A 21,570-nucleotide genomic window follows, 5' to 3' on the forward strand; every position below is an offset into this window, starting at 1 on the left:
TCAACCTGCAGTTTTCCTGATTCCCTATGAGGCCTGGACTCTCTAGTGTGGGCTCAAACTCTAGTCCAATGTTAAACTGTTTTGCCGTATCTCTAACCTCTTGGCTCATTTTCTTTTCTGCACAAAAATTGAATACATTATTTTGAGTAACAAAGAACCTTTAACAAGGAAAGAGAAACAAAACAAAAATATTAGAGAATTTCCCTTTAAAATCTGCCATTCCTATAGGATACCACTTTCATGTTAAAGATATAAACACCAAAGAAAAATCTCACAGATATGTTGGAAATAAAAATCTCCAGAAAGCAAATGCATTGGCAGCCCACGTCCAGGACATCAGTTGTCATCATGAGGAAATGAAAATTAAACTAGGGAAGCATGTCAACATCAGGACAGCCCTCAGAAAATGTTTATTTCATTCCTCATATATGTAATTCAGTCTTAAGTATCTTCTGATGTTTTACCATTAGGAAACCAACAATATGAATATTTTATTTCAAGTGCAATAATTTTTAAGGATGGTAAAAATAGGTCTGCATGAACAAATTTTCAATAGTCTGAGATTTCTGGGATAGTCCATGCATATCAGATGTCTTTGTTCTCAGCCTATGAGGAAAATTGTCATACACACTTCAGAATGTCAGCATTTAACAAGTGTTGGGGAGAGCCTACCTTGTTACCCTAGTTCCAATTTGGTTCAAAATTTAGAAGAAAAATGACCTGATGCCTTTCAATATTTCCATTCTGGCTGCAATAAACCTTGCCTTACACTTTATTACACTTCAAAATCAAGCATGTTCTAAGGAATTCGGTCGTCCTCTCTAATAAAACAGGCTCTGATTCTTTTTTTTTTTTTTTTTTTGGTCTATGTCATAGATTTCTTACCAGCACAAGATTATTTTTCAGTTCTGATGTTGATGTCAGCGGCACAGCTTCTGCCTCTGTAAGTGGGCATGACAGATTAAGGTTCAAGCAAACCAGTAAATGCCACCTTCCCACTTAAAAAAAAAAAAAAAAAGAAAGAAAGAAAAAAAGAAAAAGACCATTCTGAGAGGCAGTGTTTGGGCCCCAGCTATATTTGTTCCTTGAGCAGCCAGTCAATGCAATGCTCTTGTTTCAGCTGGCCAGTTAGTCCTGACTGAGTGACATGGATGTTCTGGTGGGGCTGTGGTGGTGACATGCCCCTTTACCCTTGCTTCCAGGCACATTCCTAGTCCCCAAATGGTGCCTGCCTCAGGATAGTTCCCTTGCACGATGCTTGACAGAAGCTGTGCACTTTGTCCATGTTTTGTGGGGCGGGTTGGCGGGGGAGAACCAGAGAGAATGTGAGCTTAGAAAGATGTCTCTCGCTCCTATCTAGGTGAAGCACTAGTATTTCTGGCAAAGCAGTTAGGTGACACTGGAGGAAAGAGTAGCTAAGAAGTTTTCAAAAGCAAAATTAGCACGTGAAATTAGTGAAGGTCTGGAGAGTTGACTCAGCAGGTTTGATTCCCCAGGACCCATGTATGGCCAGATGCAAAAAGTGCTGCTGCATCTGGAGTTCATTTGCAGTCAAGTGCCCTACCACTGAGCTACGCGCCCCATTTGCAAGGGCTAAAGGCCCAGGTGCACCCATTCATAGTCATTCTTTCTTTCTCTGCCACCCTTCTTGCAAATAAATCAATAAATAAAAGAATGAAAAATTTAAAAAAAAATGTATAGCTAAACACCAAGAAATAAAATGGTAGACAAACTACACAATTGATGTAAAGTGTTTTTATTAAAAGTGTTTGCAGTATGTCCTTGAGTAGATTTTTCAGACCAGCAGAATGTTTAAAGGAATGTACCTATGCCTAATACAGAATGACGATATGGGGGAAGCCATTTTCAGATTGTTGAAAGGAGCTTGTTGAAATGCTATAAACCCTATTTCTTATGGTTTTTGCACACAGCTATGAAGATAAAGATGTGTTCTTTTTATTTTTGTTTTGGATTTTGCACTGAAATAAAATCTAGAATCTTCCCATGGGTATCAGACACAACATGAAATACTGTCAAAGCCTGAGTATACTGTACTCACATTTATGTTAATGAATGGCTATTTTACTTGTTGAAATCTTGGATCTGCCACAGCCACATGCATGTAACTTGATGTGTCTTCTCCTTTTCCCAGGTGCAAAGAAGGCTACCAAGGTGTCCGTTGTGATCAGTTCCTGCCCAAAACAGACTCCATCTTATCGGATCCAAGTAGGTCAAACCCTCCTTTCTCCCTCTCTCTCTCTCTCTCTCTCTTTCTCTGTCATGAAATACATGGGCAGCCCCACCTCTGAGTGAAGGTTCGCTCTCTTCAAGTTTGTATGTCACCTGTTTGTCTCTGACAGCAACCAAGGACAGGTGGGAACAGATGTCAATTTTCAAAGCATGTGAGGAGTTAACTCCATCTAGGTCTATCCAGTGTAAGCTCTGACCTCCAGAGTGAATACAACTTGCAATTTGTGCTGGGAACAACTCCAGGCAAACTGTGTTACTTTATTGCTTCTGTGATCAAACACCTGAAAAAGCCAGAGCTTAAGCAAGGAAGGGTTTATTCTGACTTACAGTTTGAAGAGATACTGTCCATCCTAGAGAAGGCATAGCTGCAAGATATATTTAAAAAAAAAAAATAGAAAGACACGAGGCTGACTGCTCACATTGCATCCATACGCTAGAAGCAGAGGAGAAACTTCAAGGCCACACCAGTGACACACTTCCTCTAGCAAGGCTCCATGTCACAAATCCACAATCTCCCCATACTGTGACAACCACCCAAGGAACCAAGTGTTCAGACACATAGCCCGCAGGACACTATTTCACATTCTAGCCACAACATGAACCTTACCGCTTTGCTCTCAGACTTGTTCCCAACATCACCCTGTTATGACAGTAAGGACATAGAGAAATAGCCTATTATCGACCCAAAAATGTTATAACTGTATTTTTCCTATTGCTTCGGATACTTGGCTGGTAATTTGTGACAAAGGGAAAGTAATTAATGTTGACCTCACTGAAATATGCACATATAGTTACATAAGACATTTTCAAACTATCTTTGAAAAACCCATTCATTCAGAGAAATACTGTTTTCATATTAGCGAGTGCAGTTGTATGGAAATTATTATTTCTTCAGAGAGAGAAGGTATTCTGACATGAAAAAAATTACTAATTATTAGTTTCAGTTTGTATTAAAAATTCAAAAGTAACTTCTCATTGAAAATGCCTAGTTCTGATTACATGTGAATTTTTAAATTATTTTGAATATTTTATTTTATTCATTTATTTATTTGTGAGAGAGGGGAAGAGATAGAGGCAAAGAGAGAGAGAGAACAAGAGAGAATGAGCATGCCAGGGCCTCCATCCAATGCAAACGAACCCCAGACACATGTACCACCTTGTGCATCTGGTTTATGTGAGTCCTCAGAAATTGAACCTGGGTCTTTTGGCTATGGACGCAAATGCCTTAACTGCTAAGCCATCTCTCCAGCCCATGAATTTATTTTTTCTGCAAGGAATTTTTTGCTGTTTCAATGACAGCTGCAACTGAATAACTGGCAAAGAATGGTTTTTATTGGATCAGCAATTTAGCTCAATGAGGAAAATGACAGGCATTTCAAAAGCATCAGGCAATGTTACAGTGCTGTGTATCTCAACAGTATAACAGACCAGAAAAGTGGTTTGTGTTGACTATAGGCAGAGGTTTGCCCACAGAGTTCATGAGGGTGTTTGTTTGTTTGTTTGTTTGTTTGTTTTGAGATGGGGTTTCGCTCTAGCCCAGGCTGACCTGGAATTCATTATGTAGTCTCAGGGTGGCCTCCAACTCAAAGCCATCCTCCTACCTCTGCCTCCCAGATGCAAGGATTAAAGGCGTGAGCCACCATGCTGGCACCGAAAAGCTTTCAATATAATGAACATCTGACCCTCTTATCAACATCTTTTCAAAATGTGGATTTTCATTTTTCTCATGATTTCTAGTCACATTTTCTTAAGAAAACCTGAACTTACACAAGAAACCTTTTCCCTTTAATTTAAATGTGTTTTGTCTTGGCCAGGTGACTTAGCCCTCCTCTGAGAATGAAGCCAACAACCACTCCAGCCTTGGCAATTCCTGTTGTCCAAAATGTGCAGCCCTGTACTCTGGGAATGGCCAGGGTAGATGGTGTTAGTGCCCCGTTCCGGGGTTTCTGCGTCCTGTTGTTGTGGTTAGTTGTCAGGCGGGCGTCTGATAGGCGGTTCTAGTTGCGCTGTGTGGTTTCCCCGTGTGTCATGGGCAGCTGTTAGCGAGCAATCCCTTCACAGTGTGGTGGGAGATTCACGATCTGGGTCATCAGGAAGCTCACATAAAAAAAATGGGCATGACTCTTTCTGAGTGTTTCTAAAAATGACCCTTCATGCGTCTCCTTTCTTTTGCGTTTTCATTCTTTCTCCCTTTCCGTGTTTACCTTTATGTTACTGTTCCCTTCTTCCACCCCACCTTTCTCTCCGTCTTGCCTTCTGTTACCCCGGCCCCTGGCTCACATGTAGCTGTGAGAAGTCTATCCGATATAGGATTCTAGGCAAGGCCTTATGTATGACACACAGGAACTAACAGCATGTCTGGTTTTAAATAGGCATGTATGTGTTTGCACATGTATGTGTGGGTGCACACAGAAGCCAGAGGACAGCCTCAGCTGTCATTCGTGGGAATACTTTTTTGAGATAGGATTTTTTTCACACTGGGATGCTGCTGTCTCTGCTTCCCACTGCTGGGATCACTGTTGGGTGTCACCATGCCCAGAATTTTTTTACATCAGTACTGGTGAGTACTGAGGAGTAAACTCTGGTCCTGCCAGTTATGTGGCAAGCACATGACTGACTGAGATATCTCCTCAGCCCAAATAAATTCTCTTTAAACAATCTAATCAAATTTTTCAATCTAACTGGGTTTCAAAGTCCATCATTACCAAAGTATAAGACACCCCCCCTCCCCCGCTTAATGACTATGCCTCAAAGAAAATTGCTCCTGTAATGAGAGTCACTATCCAGGAAGATTCAAGTCTTCCACACACAGGGACATTCAGTGCATTAACGCATGCTGTCGCGATCAGGTTTGCATTGCTGGAGAAATCACCCAACCAAGAGCAGCTTGTGGGAAAAAGAGGTTTATTTTGGCTTTTAGGCTTGAGGGGAAGCTCCCTGATGGCAGGGGGAATCTATGGCATGAGCAGAGGGTGGACATCACCCCCTGGCCCACATAAGGTGAACAACGGGAACAAGAGAGTGTGCCAAACACTGGCATGGGAAAACTGGCTATAACACCTATAAGCCCGCCCCCAACAATACACCACCTCCAGAAGGAATTAATTCCCAAATCTCCATCAGCTGGGAACCCAGCATTCAGAACACCTAACTTTATGGGGACACCTGAATCAAACTACCACATTACACCCCTGGCCCCCATAAACTGTTAACTATATGTGATGTAAAATGCAGTGTGTTCATCCAACTTTAAAGGTTCCCATCCTTTTCAATTCCAATGATATTCATACATCCCCATAGTCCAAGATCTTTTAACTGATCCATAATACCAAAAATCCCCCCAAACCCATAATGATAGAGAATAAACATTCACACTGCAAAAGATGGCATTGAGCATAGTAAAGAATTACTCAAGCAATACATGATTTATATTATTTATTTATTTGACAAAGAAAAGAGGAGAGAGAATGGGTATGCCAGGGCCTCTGGCCATTACAAATGAACTTTATATGTGTGTGTCCCCTTGTGCATCTGGCTAACGTGGGTTCTGGGCAATTTATCCTGGGTTCTTTGGCTTTGCAGGCAAATGCCTTAACCTCTAAGCCATCCCTCCAGGCTTCAAGCAATACATGATTTAAACATGGCAAACACCAAACTCTGTAGCTCCAAGTTCAACAACTCTAACCAGTGACAAGACTCCACGTCCGATAATTCTAACCAGCAACAGGTCTCTGGAGTTCCAATTCTGCCCCTCCACCAAGACTACTCACACAGTCCTTAAAAATTACATCCAGGGTCAGCAGCTTTCCTCAGCAGCCATCTCGTGGTCCCGGCATCTCCACTGGGTCTCCACTGCAATCCACGGTTCATCCTCACAGCTCCACTGGGTCTCCATGCAGGCAATCCTGCTTCACCCTGCCCATGGCCTTTTCCAAACCACAAGAGTGCGTTGCAAACTCAATGACCCTCCCTTCCCTGCATTTTGTATATCCCACAATACAAGGTAGGGTGCCAATTTGTTAATCCAGGGGGTAATATCACAGATTTAAAGAACAGGAAACTCCTTGAGCACTCAGGCCCCTTCAAAAGAGTCTACATCCGGGCTGGAGAGATGGCTTAGCGGTTAAGCACTTGCCTGTGAAGCCTAAGGACCCTGGTTCGAGGCTCAGTTCCCCAGGTCCCACGTTAGCCAGATGCACAAGGGGGCGCACGCGTCTGGAGTTTGTTTCCAGAGGCTGGAGGCCCTGGCACGCCCATTCTCTCTCTCTCCCTCTATCTGTCTTTCTCTCTGTGTCTGTTGCTCTCAAATAAATAAATAAATAAAAATAAATAAAAAAAAAAGAAGAGTCTACATCCTTAGTGCTGCCCCAGTGCAGGTCAGCTGGCCCAGTCTCAAAGGTTGTAAATGCTCAATTGCAGCTGAACAGGCAGCAGTTCACCCAAAGATTTTTCTTTCTGTGCCATATCCCTCTGCTCACACCAGTTCATTTCTACCTGAGGCAATCCTGCACAACTTCTCAGGACATAGGCATAACAACAAGCCTTTCACATAAACTGCCTCTAGCCCAGTCCAAGCAAAGATCTTTCTCACCCTCATAAGGCAAACCTCACAGTACATAATTCTTATTGCATTCAGGTCTTTCGACTTTGACCAGAATAGTCCATCAAGCTGTATTTACAGCACTGCAAGGTGTATCTTAAGCCAAGGTTTCAAATCCTCCCACATTCCTATTGAAAATCAGCTCCAAAAGGCCAAAGCCACACAGTCAGGTGTCTAGCAGCAATCCCACTCCTTGGTACCACTTTACTGTTGCAGTCAGGTTTGCGTTGCTTGTGGGGAAAAGAGGTTTATTTTGGCTTACAGGCTCAATGGGGAAGCTCCATGGTGGCAGGGGAAAATTATAACATGAGCAGAGGGAGGACATCACCCCCTGGCCCACATAAGGTGAACAACAGGAACAAGACAAACACTGGCAAGGGGAAACTGGCTACAACACCCATAAGCCCACCCCCCAACAATACACTGCCTCCAGAAGGCATTAATTTCCAAACCTCCATCAGCTGGGAACGTAGCGTTCAGGACACCTAAGTTTATGGGGGACACCTGAATCAAACTACCACATATGTACTTCTGAAATAAATACTGTGTATTAAACTAAGAGGATTGCACTTAAAACAGCCTACCCCACCCTTTGTTCTATTAAATTGACATTAAAATGCCAGGTGCAAAAAAATAAAAATTAAAAAAAAATGCCAGGTGCATGAGCTGTTTCTATTAATTGTGACTATCAAATATAAAATTACTTTTACGGGGCTGGAGAGATGGCTTAGCAGTTAAGCGCTTGCCTGTGAAGCCTAAGGACCCCGGTTTGAAGTTCGATTCTCCAGGACCCATGTGTTAGCCAGATGCACAAGGGGGCGCACGCATCTGGAGTTCATTTGCAATGGTTAGAAGCCCTGGTGCGCCCATTCTCTCTCTATCTGCCTCTTTCTCTCTCTGTTACTCTCAAATAAATAAATAAAAATGAAAAAAATTTAAAAGAAATTTTTAAATATTTTTACATAATAATTCAATCTGAATAGCCTTTGCCCCAAAGGTAGAAAAATATACTACACTGATTGCTGAAAGGGACTTTTAGAGTGTGGGTTTTAGAATCAGGGGTCTTGTTTTCTGAAAAATAGTATGTTTCTGTAAGAGTCAAAATTCCAGAAATTCTTGAAACACAAGAATCAAGGCTAGTCAAGCATTAAGCGTACATAGATGAGTCCCTGAGACAAAAATTTTAAATGGCACAAGCATGCATCACCTATTCCTACATGTGTATATTTACTCACGTTGCCACTAAATTCATCCCACAGCTACTATCTACTAAGTTTATATTAACCCAAGGGCATGCAGTCAGGATTTTGGCTGTGCAGACCCCCTACAGGCCCATAAGGGAGTATAACATGCTTATTTGTAAACACTGGGATGAATTTGCAGTGGCATTTGTCCCAATAAACTATAGCCGTTCATTCTGCCTCCCAAGACTCACGTGAGCAAGGGTTGCAGTGGTACCTTTGGGTATATCAGAGATTGGCAGCTGGTGCCAAATGAACAGCAGCCCCCCCATCTTACCCATCACTGTAATCACTCCTAATGTGTAAACATTACACATGCCAGGTATGGTGCCAAAGGGCTTGACTGGATTATTTCATTAAACCTCCACAACCCGGGCTAGCAGGCAGTGTACTGGAGATTGCCTGCATGTTATTGATGTGGAAATGAGTCCCTCTGAGATACTAGATAAACTAGCTCAAGGTCACATAGCCAGTTAACTCGGGAGCCTCACTTCTTCTCCAAATGACTCTAGGGCCTTTGCTCCCCACCGTCGGGCTCTTCGTCCCTCTCCTGGAGCCCTTCCTCTCTCGTTATTTTTCAACAGGACATTTATCACTTGGCATTTCATTGACTGAAACTCAATGACCTGCGGCAAACATCATTCTGAGGAACAATATTTGCACAATTTTCATATCTTAACGCGGCAACTTGAGCTTCCACAGAGATTTAAGTCCCTAATGAAATTTCCTTGTCAAAAGTCTTGCTGAAGGATTGTTTAATTTGCTGCTCATGAAATCTTTGGAGTGACTTCATGCTTGACAATAAGAGGTGTTCCAATACTCTCCGTTTTTCACCCTCTATCCTGTTTCTTCACTCCACCTCTTCTTCCTTTCATCCCTCTCCACCTATTTGCTAAGGGCATGTTTCTCCTGCCTAAAAATCTCATCACATAAAGGTTTAGATGTTGTAACTCTTCATATTATCCTAGAAAATTGAGTGTTGGTCAGAGACATGTACCCTTGACAATACATGCTTTCTTTAAAAAAATTCCCATATTGCATGTACTTGGGGGGAATGATGTAAAGATGTCACCAAGATAACTGTTATAATAAGTATCTGGGTTCTGGAAAGTGGTAGTGTAGAAACTTCTAATACCTATCTTCAAAGAACCTGTAAGATAAGCTTATTTTGCAACACACACACACACACACACACACACACACACACACACACACACGGAGTGTTAAGATATCTGTTTAAGAAAAAAAAGAAAACAATATGCATGACTGTCATTCCTGTGTAGTCAGTAGGAAACTGTGGGTCCTACTCTGATCAGCAGAGATTCAAGTAGAAAGTAAGGGGGTGAGGGGAATGGACTTTAATGAGGATAGTGAGGAGATAGCCTTCTGAGGAAGACTCATAACTACCTAATGCAGCCATCTTAGAGCACATATGTCTGCCCTTGTACCCTGCTCAGGGGCAGCAGCAGTGAGCTTCACTATTTCTAATGTAGTTGGTGTTCCTCACAAATAATGGGTCAGCCTAATGACCCCTGCCTTGATTTCTCATCCTGACCATATCAGCCGAGGCTATGGAAGAGGCATGGACTAAGGGTTGAAGCTGATATATGCTCTTTTGTGCATGCCGACTTCAGTGTTCACTAGAACCCTGGCCAGATGGGTACTTGGAATTGATTCACAGTGGAATCAGGAAGGGATGGCATAGAGAAGATGCCCTTTACAGTGAGGGTCCTCCTCACGGATAAATGAAGCCACATCAGACCTCCATGTGCCTCCCTCCCCCTCCAGCACCCCAAAGCCAGTATCACCATGGCAGCTGCAGTAGGGAACGAGTCTGCAGGACCAAGCTTTGGCCCACAGCTGCAAGCGCTTGAAGTGGTCTGTTCTGAGAGGGTGGAAGACAGCCTCCAGCTATAGTTCATATGTGCTGACACTCATCTATCCTCAACGGTTTCTTTGGATCTCAGCTCCTGCTCTCAGAGTATCTTGAAGAGGCCAGCACCATAGTCTGGATGCAGTTCTGGAGAAAACTAGTCCAAAGGATGAAATGAGGCTAGACTTTCCATCATCACCACCCTCCCCCCGCAAAACAACAACAACAACAAAAAAAAAAACAAAAAACTGGGCTTGTCTGTCTCAGCTCCTAGGGATATTCACTTTATGAGTTCAAAAACAAATCTACCATGGAGAGTATATGGGTCTAGTCTAAGAAAGAGCACAGCCCAGAAAAAGGAACCAGTGAAGAGGGCTCAACTTCTCAGCTGTCTTCAGGAGCAATGATGCAGAATTCGATCATTCCTTGTGTACTAGGCTGTTCAAAAGATGGTCACTTCCCCCAACAACCCCTCCCTCCCACATTCACATCCAGGGCAGAATGTACTCCCCTCTCAGATTTGGATGGAGGGAGAAAAAAATGTATGAAAACAAGTCTGTAAGAGCCAATATGTGGCCGGGGGGCCAGGGTGAATTTATGAAGCAAACTCACTGTTTCCTTGAAAAATAGCACCAGTTTCCTCCAAGAGACCTAAGCCCCAGAGTCTTCCCTTTCTAGCTGCATGGAATATATAGAAACACATGTTATTTATGTCAGGAGTCATATAGGATTAATAAAAGATACTCTGAATTGGGAGCCAGAGATTCTAATCCTGTGACCACTTCCTTGTTGCAGCATGGCCTTAAGCAAATCAGTGTTTTCAAACACTTATTTCTGTCTGTGGAAAGATTCCCTGCTAGTTAAAAGAAGGTGACAGTTTTCAATGTGGCACATACTACCTAGAAGACATAGCCAAAATAATGCATGTCTTTACTTGTGTATTGCCCACTTTACTGTGTCATGAAGTACACATGGGAAACATGGTATAGAACCTAGTCTTCATGCATGGGAGTCTATAACAGTATAGCCGTAGATGGACAGGCTTACAAACAAGGAAAATTGGCATCTCACCATTGTGGATACTGGAAAGAGGCAGTGTCAGGCAAGGCACCTGTGACATAGATGGTCCTTTGTCACTTCCTCTTTATGTAGGGAAAGAAGCTTTGCCCTCATGTCCTTCCCCCATGCCACCACATTGGAGGTTAGGTTTCAGCATGTGGAATTTGTGGAGACATAGTCAGAGCATAGCATCTACCATCAATAAACTCATACTCCTGTACTTACTGTTTAATCTCAAATACCTCCAGTTGCATGATGAGGCTAAAAAGCACATAGAAAAGACATGGCAGCCTTGGGAAATAACAAAGATGGAGAAGTCATGAAAATTCAGGAAAAGTGGAGGGAGAGTTCTCAGGAAAGGCTAAGAGGGAACATTGCATGTTTCTCACACAGGGCATGGTAGATTTGCACAAGCTGTATGCAGGCTAACTGCATGGGCACCACTCAGACCAGAGGGTGAGGGCCCAGTAGGAAGGAAATTTCCATTAACAAATTTAATGCAGAAAAGGCAGATTCTTGAGAGCACAAATAAAAATTGCATGTGTTTCAGGCTAGAATCTTCTAGAAACAGTGACATCTCTTGCATAGTGTGAACTGCTGTGGCCATAATATCGTTGTAAATTTTGCTACTCCTAATAATATCTCTGGGTTTAGCAGAGGACAAGGGGTTATCTGATTTTGACCAAGTTTCCATGAGTCCCATTAAGTCCATCATTTCTATCACTGGGGCATTTTTCACATGTGTAATTGGCCTGTTGAAGTCTATCCTTTTCAGTTACATAAAACACCAAAATTCACCAATCATGCATGACAAAGCTCCACTTTTATGACAGCAAATAAATTTTTAAGATAAAAAAAAATTACCCATAGTACTTAATTCAGAGATACCATATAATTAATGCCTACCATTCCACTACCTGAATTTTCACAGAAAATACACGTATCTAGCTTTAAGTAACCCAGTGGAAGCAGTGCTCATGAACCCATAGAGAATTACAACCACCCTGGTTTCCCTCAGTTCTCTGACTCCCTGGGTTGCTCCCAGCTTCTGCTTCTGATGGGACAATAATAGACTATTCTTACCTCCTGAGGAGGCCTGTTGGTCTGGACTTAGACAGCTGCCAATGAGACCTCAGTTCTCTGAGGTGGCCTCCAGGTTGTCCACAGCTCAGCCTGCTCTGGAGAAACTCATTCCAGTGTCACCTTCATCCAGACTTCTGGAAAGAAACCTGGCAAGTTTTCGTGTCTCTCCTTTCCCTTTTGCATGTCCAAAGGCAGTAATGCAGATCATATGCTATCAAATGATACATTCTACATGTGATAATTTGTCTCACACATCATTGTCTGCTATCCATTTTATTGACATGATAAAATGTGACAAAAGAATCAGGTTCCTGGCTTGTTGCAGAATAACTCTTTGACTCCATATTGGGGTGATTCTCTGCATCTCTTGTCAGCTCCTTTCATGCTTCCAATTGATGTGTCACAGTTTTTCCTCAGCATTGTGTTATCCTATGTTATTTCTTACTCTTTGTTTTAAAGACTATGCCATGATAAAAATGTTATTTGGGGGCTGGAGAGATGGTTTAAGGGTTAAGGTGCTTGCTTGTGAAGCCTAAGGATCCAGGTTCAATTCTCCAGGTCCCACATAAGCCAGATGTACAAGGTGGCCCATGCATCTGGAGTTCCTTTGCAGTGGCTAGAGGCCCTGGCACACACATTCTCTCTCTCTCGTTCTCCCTCCCTCCCTTCCTCCTCCTCTCTCTCTTCCTCCCCCTCTCTCTGTCTGTAATAAATAAATAAAAATATTTTTAAATGTCATTTTTACAAGCATACAATTACAAGGGTATAATATTAAGCCAATTATTTGTTAGTGTATTTAGTAAGTTTCAAATAATACACAATCATACTGACTGATGAATATTATGAGAAATCTCTGTAACATGAGATCCAGCATGTTGAACAGATTACTGTCTAATCTTTTCATATACTGTGATCAACTTTCCCCTAGAAAAGTTAAGTCAATTTCTCTGCATGTGTATGTAATGCTGGGGTTGGAACTGACTTTTGTATATATTAAGAAAGTATCCTACAACTGAGATCAAGTCAGTCCTTCCACTTTTTTTCATACATGATTTCAGTATTTAGTTCAGTCTGGGCTCTAATTATCTTTCCTTTGTTTGAAGCTAGGGTGGATTATATGACACATTCTTTCAAAGAAAAAAAAAAGCTAAATAAAAAATTTATTACTCTGAAGGTTAATAACTACTATGTTAGTGTATCTGAATTATTATTTTATTCATGCTTTTGGAGACAGAAAATTTGCTTTATGTAGTACAACTTATTAGTTATTAAGAAAATTTCTGTGTACTAATATTGAGACTTTTCTCATAATATTTTGCCAAATAAATTAGTGCAGACAGAATCTATCTAAAATTTAGGTGTGTAATTTGTAATCAGCAACAATGATTCAAGAGAGTCAAATAATGCTGCAACAAGATGTACTGAATAATCTGATGCACTCTCACAGATCATGTGTTCGTTGATCAAGGATCTTTGAAGATTTGTGGAATTTCTGCTCTCCATCTAGTGGTAGCTCTGTGATGCAGGACCACATTGTCACTGAAATTAAAATGTACAAACATATACATTTGTGTGTTTATTTCAAAAATAATGTAAGAGTGGGCTCAGAGAAATGAGAGAAAATGTACTTGTAGTATCTGAGTATTGATTTCTCTAAGTATGACTTCAGTCAGGGAGGGTCTGGTGAGCTCAGAGAGAGGCCCCTCATAGTTCCACATAAGCCTACCAAGGGTAGCTCCTGGGGTTTCTTTGGTCATCAGGATTTTCCATCACCAGGACCCCATTCTACTCACAATATGACTTTCTACAGGAAAATTCTTGGCAGCGCTGTTGGTATTTGTGCAGTGAGCACACATACCCGGGCTTGGGAGAAGCTAGGATTTGCTTTCCCCCATGAGCTCCCTGCCCTGAGGTTGTCCATGCTGGGTGGGAGCTTGGACTCAGCTTTTGGATGCCCTTGGTCCTCACCCTCCAGCTTCATGAATCTTGATAAGGTTATTATTATTCAGATGAGCTGTGCTGAGGCCTGTGTTGGTTCAGTCCTCAATATAGTTTACTTTCATAGCTATTTTTGCCATTAATTTCTATATTCATTAGGAAGGTGGCCCTCTGCAACAGAGGATTTAACCAACACTGACTAAAATGGAAATTATGTCCATACTCAACATGTATAGACCTTTCTCTCTCATTCCCTGAATAATACAGCATAATAGTTATTTACATAGCTTTTACATTATACTGGGTATTATAAATAATACAGAGATTATTTAAAGGACACAGAGTGTGCAAGTAGTTTATATGCAAATACTGTACTCTTGTACAGTAGGGACATGATCATCCAACAATTTTGGCATCTGAAGGGTATCCTGGACCAACTCACAATGAACAAGGTCTGTGTAATTGACTTTTTACTGAGACATGATACATTAATGTAGCTTCCTTTACCTAATTGAGTCCTCTTTTTTTTTTTTTTCCAATGAAGAAATTATATGAGGGGAAATCTTTTGTGAATATTTCAAAAGCCCATTTGTCTAGAACTTTCCAAATATTGAGTACTAAGAATAACCTAAGGAAAATTATATAAAATTTGACCCAAGATGCCTGCAGAGTAGAAACAAAATAATAAAAAATAAATAAAATAACCACAAAATTAAACTGGTCATCATGGCATCTAACATTACCTTATTCTTTCCACTCATGATTTTTCTGTAAATCTACATTGAATAAATTACATCCAACATAACAGCATTACATGCACTCTTTGTTATAACCAGAGTTATAACCACTCTGTATAAAATGTAGGAATAACCACAATATTCATCTGTACTAATTAGGCCTTCACAAATATACCTACTTAGGTGTATTGTAGTCCCAAGAGCTGTTCATTTGAAGATAAAATAGCAGGATTATCTGTGTGTTTGGATGGTACTTTATATGTTGCCAGGAGAACAACTATACCAAGTTATATGTACTCTATCCTCTTTCTACGAGAGCTGTTTTAATAGAGTATGATAGAGCAATTTCACTCTTGTGTAACTGACATGAAATGGTTTGAGCCATTACCATCATTATTTCAAATAGGATACCACCGTCTCTGCTTCAGTTTTTATATAGTTTTAAGAATTGGACACACAAATAATGTGGATTACAGAAGTGAGCGCTGAATTATAAAAATTGACCATAGGGATGGGAGTCATCAGAGACAAAGGAATTGGGTTTTTTCTTTCGGTACTGTTCATATTTCAAATTCCAACAGAGGTGGTTTCATGAATGAGAACTGTGCTAAGTGTTGCAGTAAGCCCCTTTCTACACTTCGTCATACATCACTGACACTTAACTATGGTAATTTTATAGTGGAGGAAATGGTTCAGCAATTACAGGTATTTGCTTACAAAGCCTGACAGCTCAGGTTCGATTCCCCACTACCTATTTTAAGCCAGATGCACGAACTGGTGCATGTTTATGGGGTTTGCTTGCAGTGGCAAGAGGCCCTGGAGATCTGATTCCTTCTCTCTCATTCTCTCCCTTTCCTTGCAAATAAATACATAAAAATTAAAAGTGTTATTTTTCTAATAATTTGAAACCTGCTAATTCTGTACTCCAGCCTTCCAAGTGTTTTCTGCCAGGGGTTAATAAAGTTTAATTGCAATAAAATACTCTTTAATTTGTAGCGAGGAGTCATGAAAAACATTTATTCTAATCATACACTTAAATTTAACCCATGAATAAAAACATATAATCACATGTATCCATGGGGTTCCAATATGATGTTACAATACATGTGTCCATAGTATAAGGCTTCAATCGAGTTGAAAATTTGTATAGACACTCATCATTGCAGGATTATTAAAAAAAAAAAAAAATAAGGACAGGTATGGTGGCACACACCTTTAATCCCAGAAGTTGGGAGGCAGAGGTAGGAAAGGTCACTGAGTTTGAGGCCAGCTTGGGACTACATAGTGAATGCCAGGTCAGCGTGAGCTAGAGTGAGACACTACATTGAAATAAATAAATAAATGTATTCAAACTACTTTCCCTAGGTTTTTGAAAATGATACACTGTATGATCTGTGTCACTGTGCTGGGCAACAGTATACAAAGTATTTGTATCTCACTATAACTTAGTGTCTGTGGATCAGCCCCTCCCTCTCTCTTTACCCCTCTTTCTCCACAGCCCTTACTAACCCCCATCCTCTTTCCTTTTTCTATGAGATCAACTCTCTTTGATTCCACTTATGACAGATCACGTGACAGGTGTCATTCTGTGCCTCATTGACTTCACTTAACATAACCTCCAGTTTCTAGTTCTATGTGCGTTGCCACAAGTGACAAGATTTTATTCTTTGATTCTCATTTCCTTGATGTTTAATTACATTGAGCAGTTTGTCATATACCTATTGGGTATTTGTATGCCTTCTATTGAGACATGTCTAGGAAATATATTTTGTTACATATTGTATTTTTAGTTAATGTATTTTGAATATTAACTACCTGCCACTAATATGACATGCATATCTTTCATTAGGCACATTGTCTCCTCACTCTGCATTGGCTGGGTTTTAACTGCTGCCATTTTCTTTTGGAATCCTCAAAACTTCACTCCTTTCAGGAAACTTTTGTGGGAGAATTACTGTGCAATTGATCTGGCAGAGAAACACTTGATTTCCACTGTGATTTAAACCACAAGGAGATTATCAAACTTCTAATTTTTCCTGATTTCCTGTCTTTTCAGCAAAGCATTGTGATTATATCTGCAGGGAATTTTCCAAATACGGGTTTAACCCATTTCAGCGGTTATGGAACAAGTAGTAGACCAAATAGCTGTATTTTTTTAGATATTTTTAAACATTGCCTCTCAATTAAGCATGAACAATGAGAAATTTAAAACTCAATTACCTACACATATGGTATGAATAACTACATATGTTAGCAATTATTAAGAGCTTAGTCTAGTTTATTTGAGAAGCTTCAGAGATGACATTCACATGTATCTTATGTAGATTAGGGATGTAATTCTTACGCTTTCAAGTCATTGTTATCCTCCCCCCTCCCTTTTTTTTTTTTTTTTCCAGAAAGGGTACACTATGTATTACAGTACTACAGGCTGGCTTTGAACTTTTTATGTTCCTGCCTCCTTCCTAAGTGCTTGGATTTTTATGAGATATCATTTTAAAGTGTGCTTTCAGTCTAATATCTCTCCAGCCACTTTGCTAATTGTAATTTAATTAACGTCTTAAATCTAAAGTCCCATTTCAGTTTAATTTTTGGAGGGTAACATTCACATGATTCAAGCTTAAATCGTAAAATGTGGCTTCCTTTAAGAACTCTTTTGCCCATCTGCCACGCTCCTAACAACTCTCACAGATTGTCAGTCTTATGCTCCTGGGAAAGGCATCCCCAGTAACTCTCATCCTTTCAACGGGCTGGAAAGGAGACTTAACATTTCCAAGGGATGAGCCTCAATCCACTTCACTAACTCCTGCCTTCTAATTCAGTGATCATTTCTCTTGTCATGGGTTGTATGATGCGCCTCACGGCATTCCTCTAGGGCACTCTACTTTTAGGAACTTCTCCAACGAAAGTGTTTATTACTCAAATAAAAACACACTTTTATTGGTGGCAACTTAGTGGCTATTATCATAACACCAGACCTTAATGATACTCACAACTGTATGCAATAAGCATGATGAAAACACTGCACCAGGTGCCAAAACCATAGGCTGTGCTGTTGCTTGGGGATAGAATTTTTTTTGTTGAACATCAGCACCGTCACTGCACTGAGAACAATAAAATGATGTATTGGAAAGGAACAACGAGCCACTCAGGAAAGGTGTGTGCCTAGGATAGTGGGCAAAGGTAGGAGTGCATCTCAGTATATTGTTGGGGGGAGGCTTATGGGTGTTATAGCCAGTGTCCCCTTGCCAGTGTTTGGCACACTCTCCTGTTCCTTTTGTCCACCTTATGTGGGCCAGGGGGTGATGTCCACCTTCTGCTCATGCCCACATTTTCCCCTGCCATTGCAGAGCTTCCCCTCAAGCCTGTAAACCAAAATAAACCTCTTTTTTTTCCCCACAAGCTGCTCTTGGCTGGGTGATTTCTACCAGCAATGCAAACCTGACTGCAACACCTTCCAATACTTCCTGGTCATGGGAAAGTGTGAGAGTTGCTCTCGCCTGAATGTGCTCATGCCTATGGTGCCCAAAAGCACACTCTGAACCCAGATGGTTTTGTCTTCCCTCTCTGGAAGCACATGTCGTGGTTCTCCCTCCATCATCTCTCCTTTTCCCTCACCAGGTGTGATGGCTCCTCACAGTAGGCCAGCAACCATTGGGAAGTTCTTCTCAAGTGGTCAACATTGAAATAATCTGGGATTTATTGGTCATTTAACAATTCCTCTTTTAAACTCCAATGCATCTTTAACTGTGTCTAAAAATATACCCTGAAATCAGTACCTATGCTGCCATCCTGCAAGGGATACACTGTTAGTTTTTACATGAAATGTGGGTGGCAGCTCATGGGAAAATGAGATCCTTTAGGCTTCCACTGGAGAAGAGGTGGAGGAGGGTCATGAAAGATGGAGAGAATTTTATAGTCAAAGAAAAACTTGGAATATCAGGGGGAAAAAAGTACTATTAAGATGAAGAAAATCATACCATGATCAACTACTTGGACAGTTAATTCTTGTATAGCCAACCACATGTTCCTTCTCTATCTCTACCATGCATGTGTGTGTGTGTGTGTGTGTGTGTGTGTGTACAGACATGCATTGTCATGGTACCATGTACAGATCAGAGGACAGCCATAGGGTATTTTCCCCCCTCTTTTCACGTTGAGACAGTATGTTTCTTGTTTTTGTTGAAGGGAAGAACTCACTGGCTTGCCCATGGGCTTTGGGATTCTATTCCCACTGCCTGGCTTCCCATGGGCAGAAGAGATCTGGGCTCTAGTTGGCAGGCTTGTGGAGCAAGTAGCTTTAACCACTAAGCCATCTCCCCAGCCTAAGATTTTCTTCCACAAAGCAAGGCAGATACATACATTATTTGTGTGCATAGAGTTCCGATGATGCAATCTCATTTATCTCTCTAATCTTCCCACGGGAAGTGAATTGCACTTCTCTTGCTCTGTACAAGTTCAGCTTACTCCTTGATGATGGGAGCCCCCTTTGCTTGCTCATTCTTATTAAGTGTTGTTCCATAAAGTTTTGTAGCCCCTTGCTATTGTACATAGCATACTAACTGATGACTTGTGGTCCAAAGACTTATGCCATAGACTTTTTTGTCAAACTGAAAATAGATTGATCATTGCCAATAGTCTTGGGAATTCTCTAAGGAAGTACTTACTGGATCAGTTCTCCAGCCAAAGTTATCCAATGAATAAAGGACATGAATCATGATCCAGGGATCCAGGACCTCATGTGAAGTCACATGCCTTCAGCATAATGTTTCTTTTTTATTTTATTAGTTATGTACACAGTGTGTATACAGCCATCGTTAGCCTCCTCCCTGTCCTGCCCAATCCAAAGGGACACTCCTCATTTGGGGAGTGTGGGTCTTGCATTGTGGGAGTAGCTAGCTGTCAGTTATAGGGAAGAGGCAATGTCTCTGTGAACAATGTCCCAACTTGTGACTCTAACAATCTTTCTGCCCCTTATTTTGTGAATTTCCCTGAGTCATGTTGGGTTCGTTTTAGGTATACTTCAGTGATGAGGTCTTGGGAGCCTCTGTGTCTCTGGATCTCTGGTTTGGTCGGAGTTGAGTGTTCTCTGTGTCTCTCTCCTTCACCCTTGTGCTGGTACCACATTCACCCAGAAAGCACCACTCTTGCTCATTTCCCTAATTGTTCTATGGTTTCAGCTTGGTCCCTGGTGAGGTGTGATGGGCTGATTCTCTCCTCAGGTTCTGCATCCATCTGAAAAAGAGAAGCAAAATCTCCAATAGAGCGTGAAGTCAGCACCAAATAAATGGGATAACCATTATTATTTTAGAGAGAATTTAATAGGTGTAGGCCCTCTTATAGCCCACAATTGGTGGGAGCTTGATATTGGAGAGTGAACTCATTTTTTGGGTATGGTTCTGACTTGTTTCCCACTTCTAGCTATGGGTTCTGTTCCACTGAGCAGATCCATTATTCATATAAAGAGCAGTTGGTTACCCACCATGGCTGTGTGCCACTGCTGGACTTCAGTGAGCATCACATCAGGTTGTTTGCTATGAGTATCTTAGACCACAAGTTGCTTGTACAGATTCTGGTCATTTTTCCCCAGTTGCTAATGTAGTACCTTCTGGTACTAGATGAGCTCACTGTCTGGGGACTGACTGTCTTCCAGATTCCAGCCAGGTCGCTCCATGTGTAGTACCAACTGCATATGGTGTTATAGGCAGTAGGGTCTTACCATTAACCTTTAGTGCTTCATTGAGTGCTCTGACAGAAATCTGTTTTCTTTTGGGAAATCTTGTAGGTCAACAGCTCATTGTGGATGTTAACCACATGCTGGTACTGGGAATTACAGGCCAGTGCCAAGGGAAAAGAAGGAAGAAAAAGATATGTAATATACAAGAGAAAGAGAGGAAAGGGAGAAAGAGAAAGAGAGAGAGAGGGAGAGAGAAACAGGAGAAGATTAAGGTTAGTCTTCATCATACCCTCTCCAGGGTCCTGTGATTCAGGTGTTCCCTCTACAGACCTGATGTTTCTTATTACTGTTCTAAAATAGCTGACAGAACCTACTTAAGAGAGTTTATTTCAGTTTGGTTTCAGACTTCAGTGAATAATCTATATAGTGTTAAGGAAAGCATGATGGAACTTAGGGTGGTCAGAGTGGTTCGGTCCATGTAGTGGTATCATGAAGTGGCTAGTTTCAGTATGAGGGTAAGCAGTGAATGGTGTCAGATCAGAATCAGAGCAGGCTACAACCATCAAGGCATATCCCTGGTGGCCTACATCTGAAAGCTAGGCCACACGTCCTAAAGATTTTATAACATCCAAAAACATCACTACCAACTGGGAACCAAGTTTTCAAACACAAGAACCTATGTTGCATGAAAACACTAACATCCTCTCATCCGCCATTCATTGTAGTGATGGTGGCTTTGAACATTCTATGAATTCACCTCTCTACAGAAAAGGTGTGTCCAGACAGAATCATTCTTCCATTTTGTTTGAATCATGGATGACTATATTTCACATGTCTTCTTCCTCTTACTCAAATGGATATTGGATTATTTCTTTTCAAGGTGTTTTGAATTTTGTATTTTTGTGCCTTTATTGACACATCTGTGACAGTTTCCAGCATTTTCATCATAGCACAGTTCCAGTAAGGGTGCACCAGGGCTTCAAATGCATGTGTTACTTTGTGCATCTAGTTTTATGTGGGTACTACAGACTTGAACCTGAATGGCAAGCTTTGTAAGCAAAATCTTTAACCACTAAGCCTTCTTCCCAGCCCCACGTCTAATATTTCTAGGGTAC

The 21,570-nt window shown here is 41.2% G+C and overlaps 1 protein-coding gene across 10 annotated transcripts in view; it reads left to right on the forward strand.

Annotated features, from left to right (window-relative positions):
* Positions 1 to 21,570, forward strand: part of Nrg3 (neuregulin 3) — a 1,113,809-nt gene that overhangs the window by 834,390 nt on the left and 257,849 nt on the right. For 9 of the 10 annotated variants that reach the window (XM_045137824.1, XM_045137830.1, XM_045137828.1 and 6 more), the window contains exon 3: positions 2,153 to 2,226. In XM_045137824.1, the coding sequence (XP_044993759.1) occupies positions 2,153 to 2,226 (74 nt within the window). Of the gene's footprint in view, positions 1 to 2,152; positions 2,227 to 10,058; positions 10,089 to 21,570 lie in introns of those variants that run through there. The other variant, XM_045137833.1, reaches the window with a different exon arrangement.

Source organism: Jaculus jaculus, chromosome 18, assembly GCF_020740685.1.
Source record: "Jaculus jaculus isolate mJacJac1 chromosome 18, mJacJac1.mat.Y.cur, whole genome shotgun sequence".
Classification (NCBI taxonomy): Eukaryota; Metazoa; Chordata; class Mammalia; order Rodentia; family Dipodidae; genus Jaculus; species Jaculus jaculus.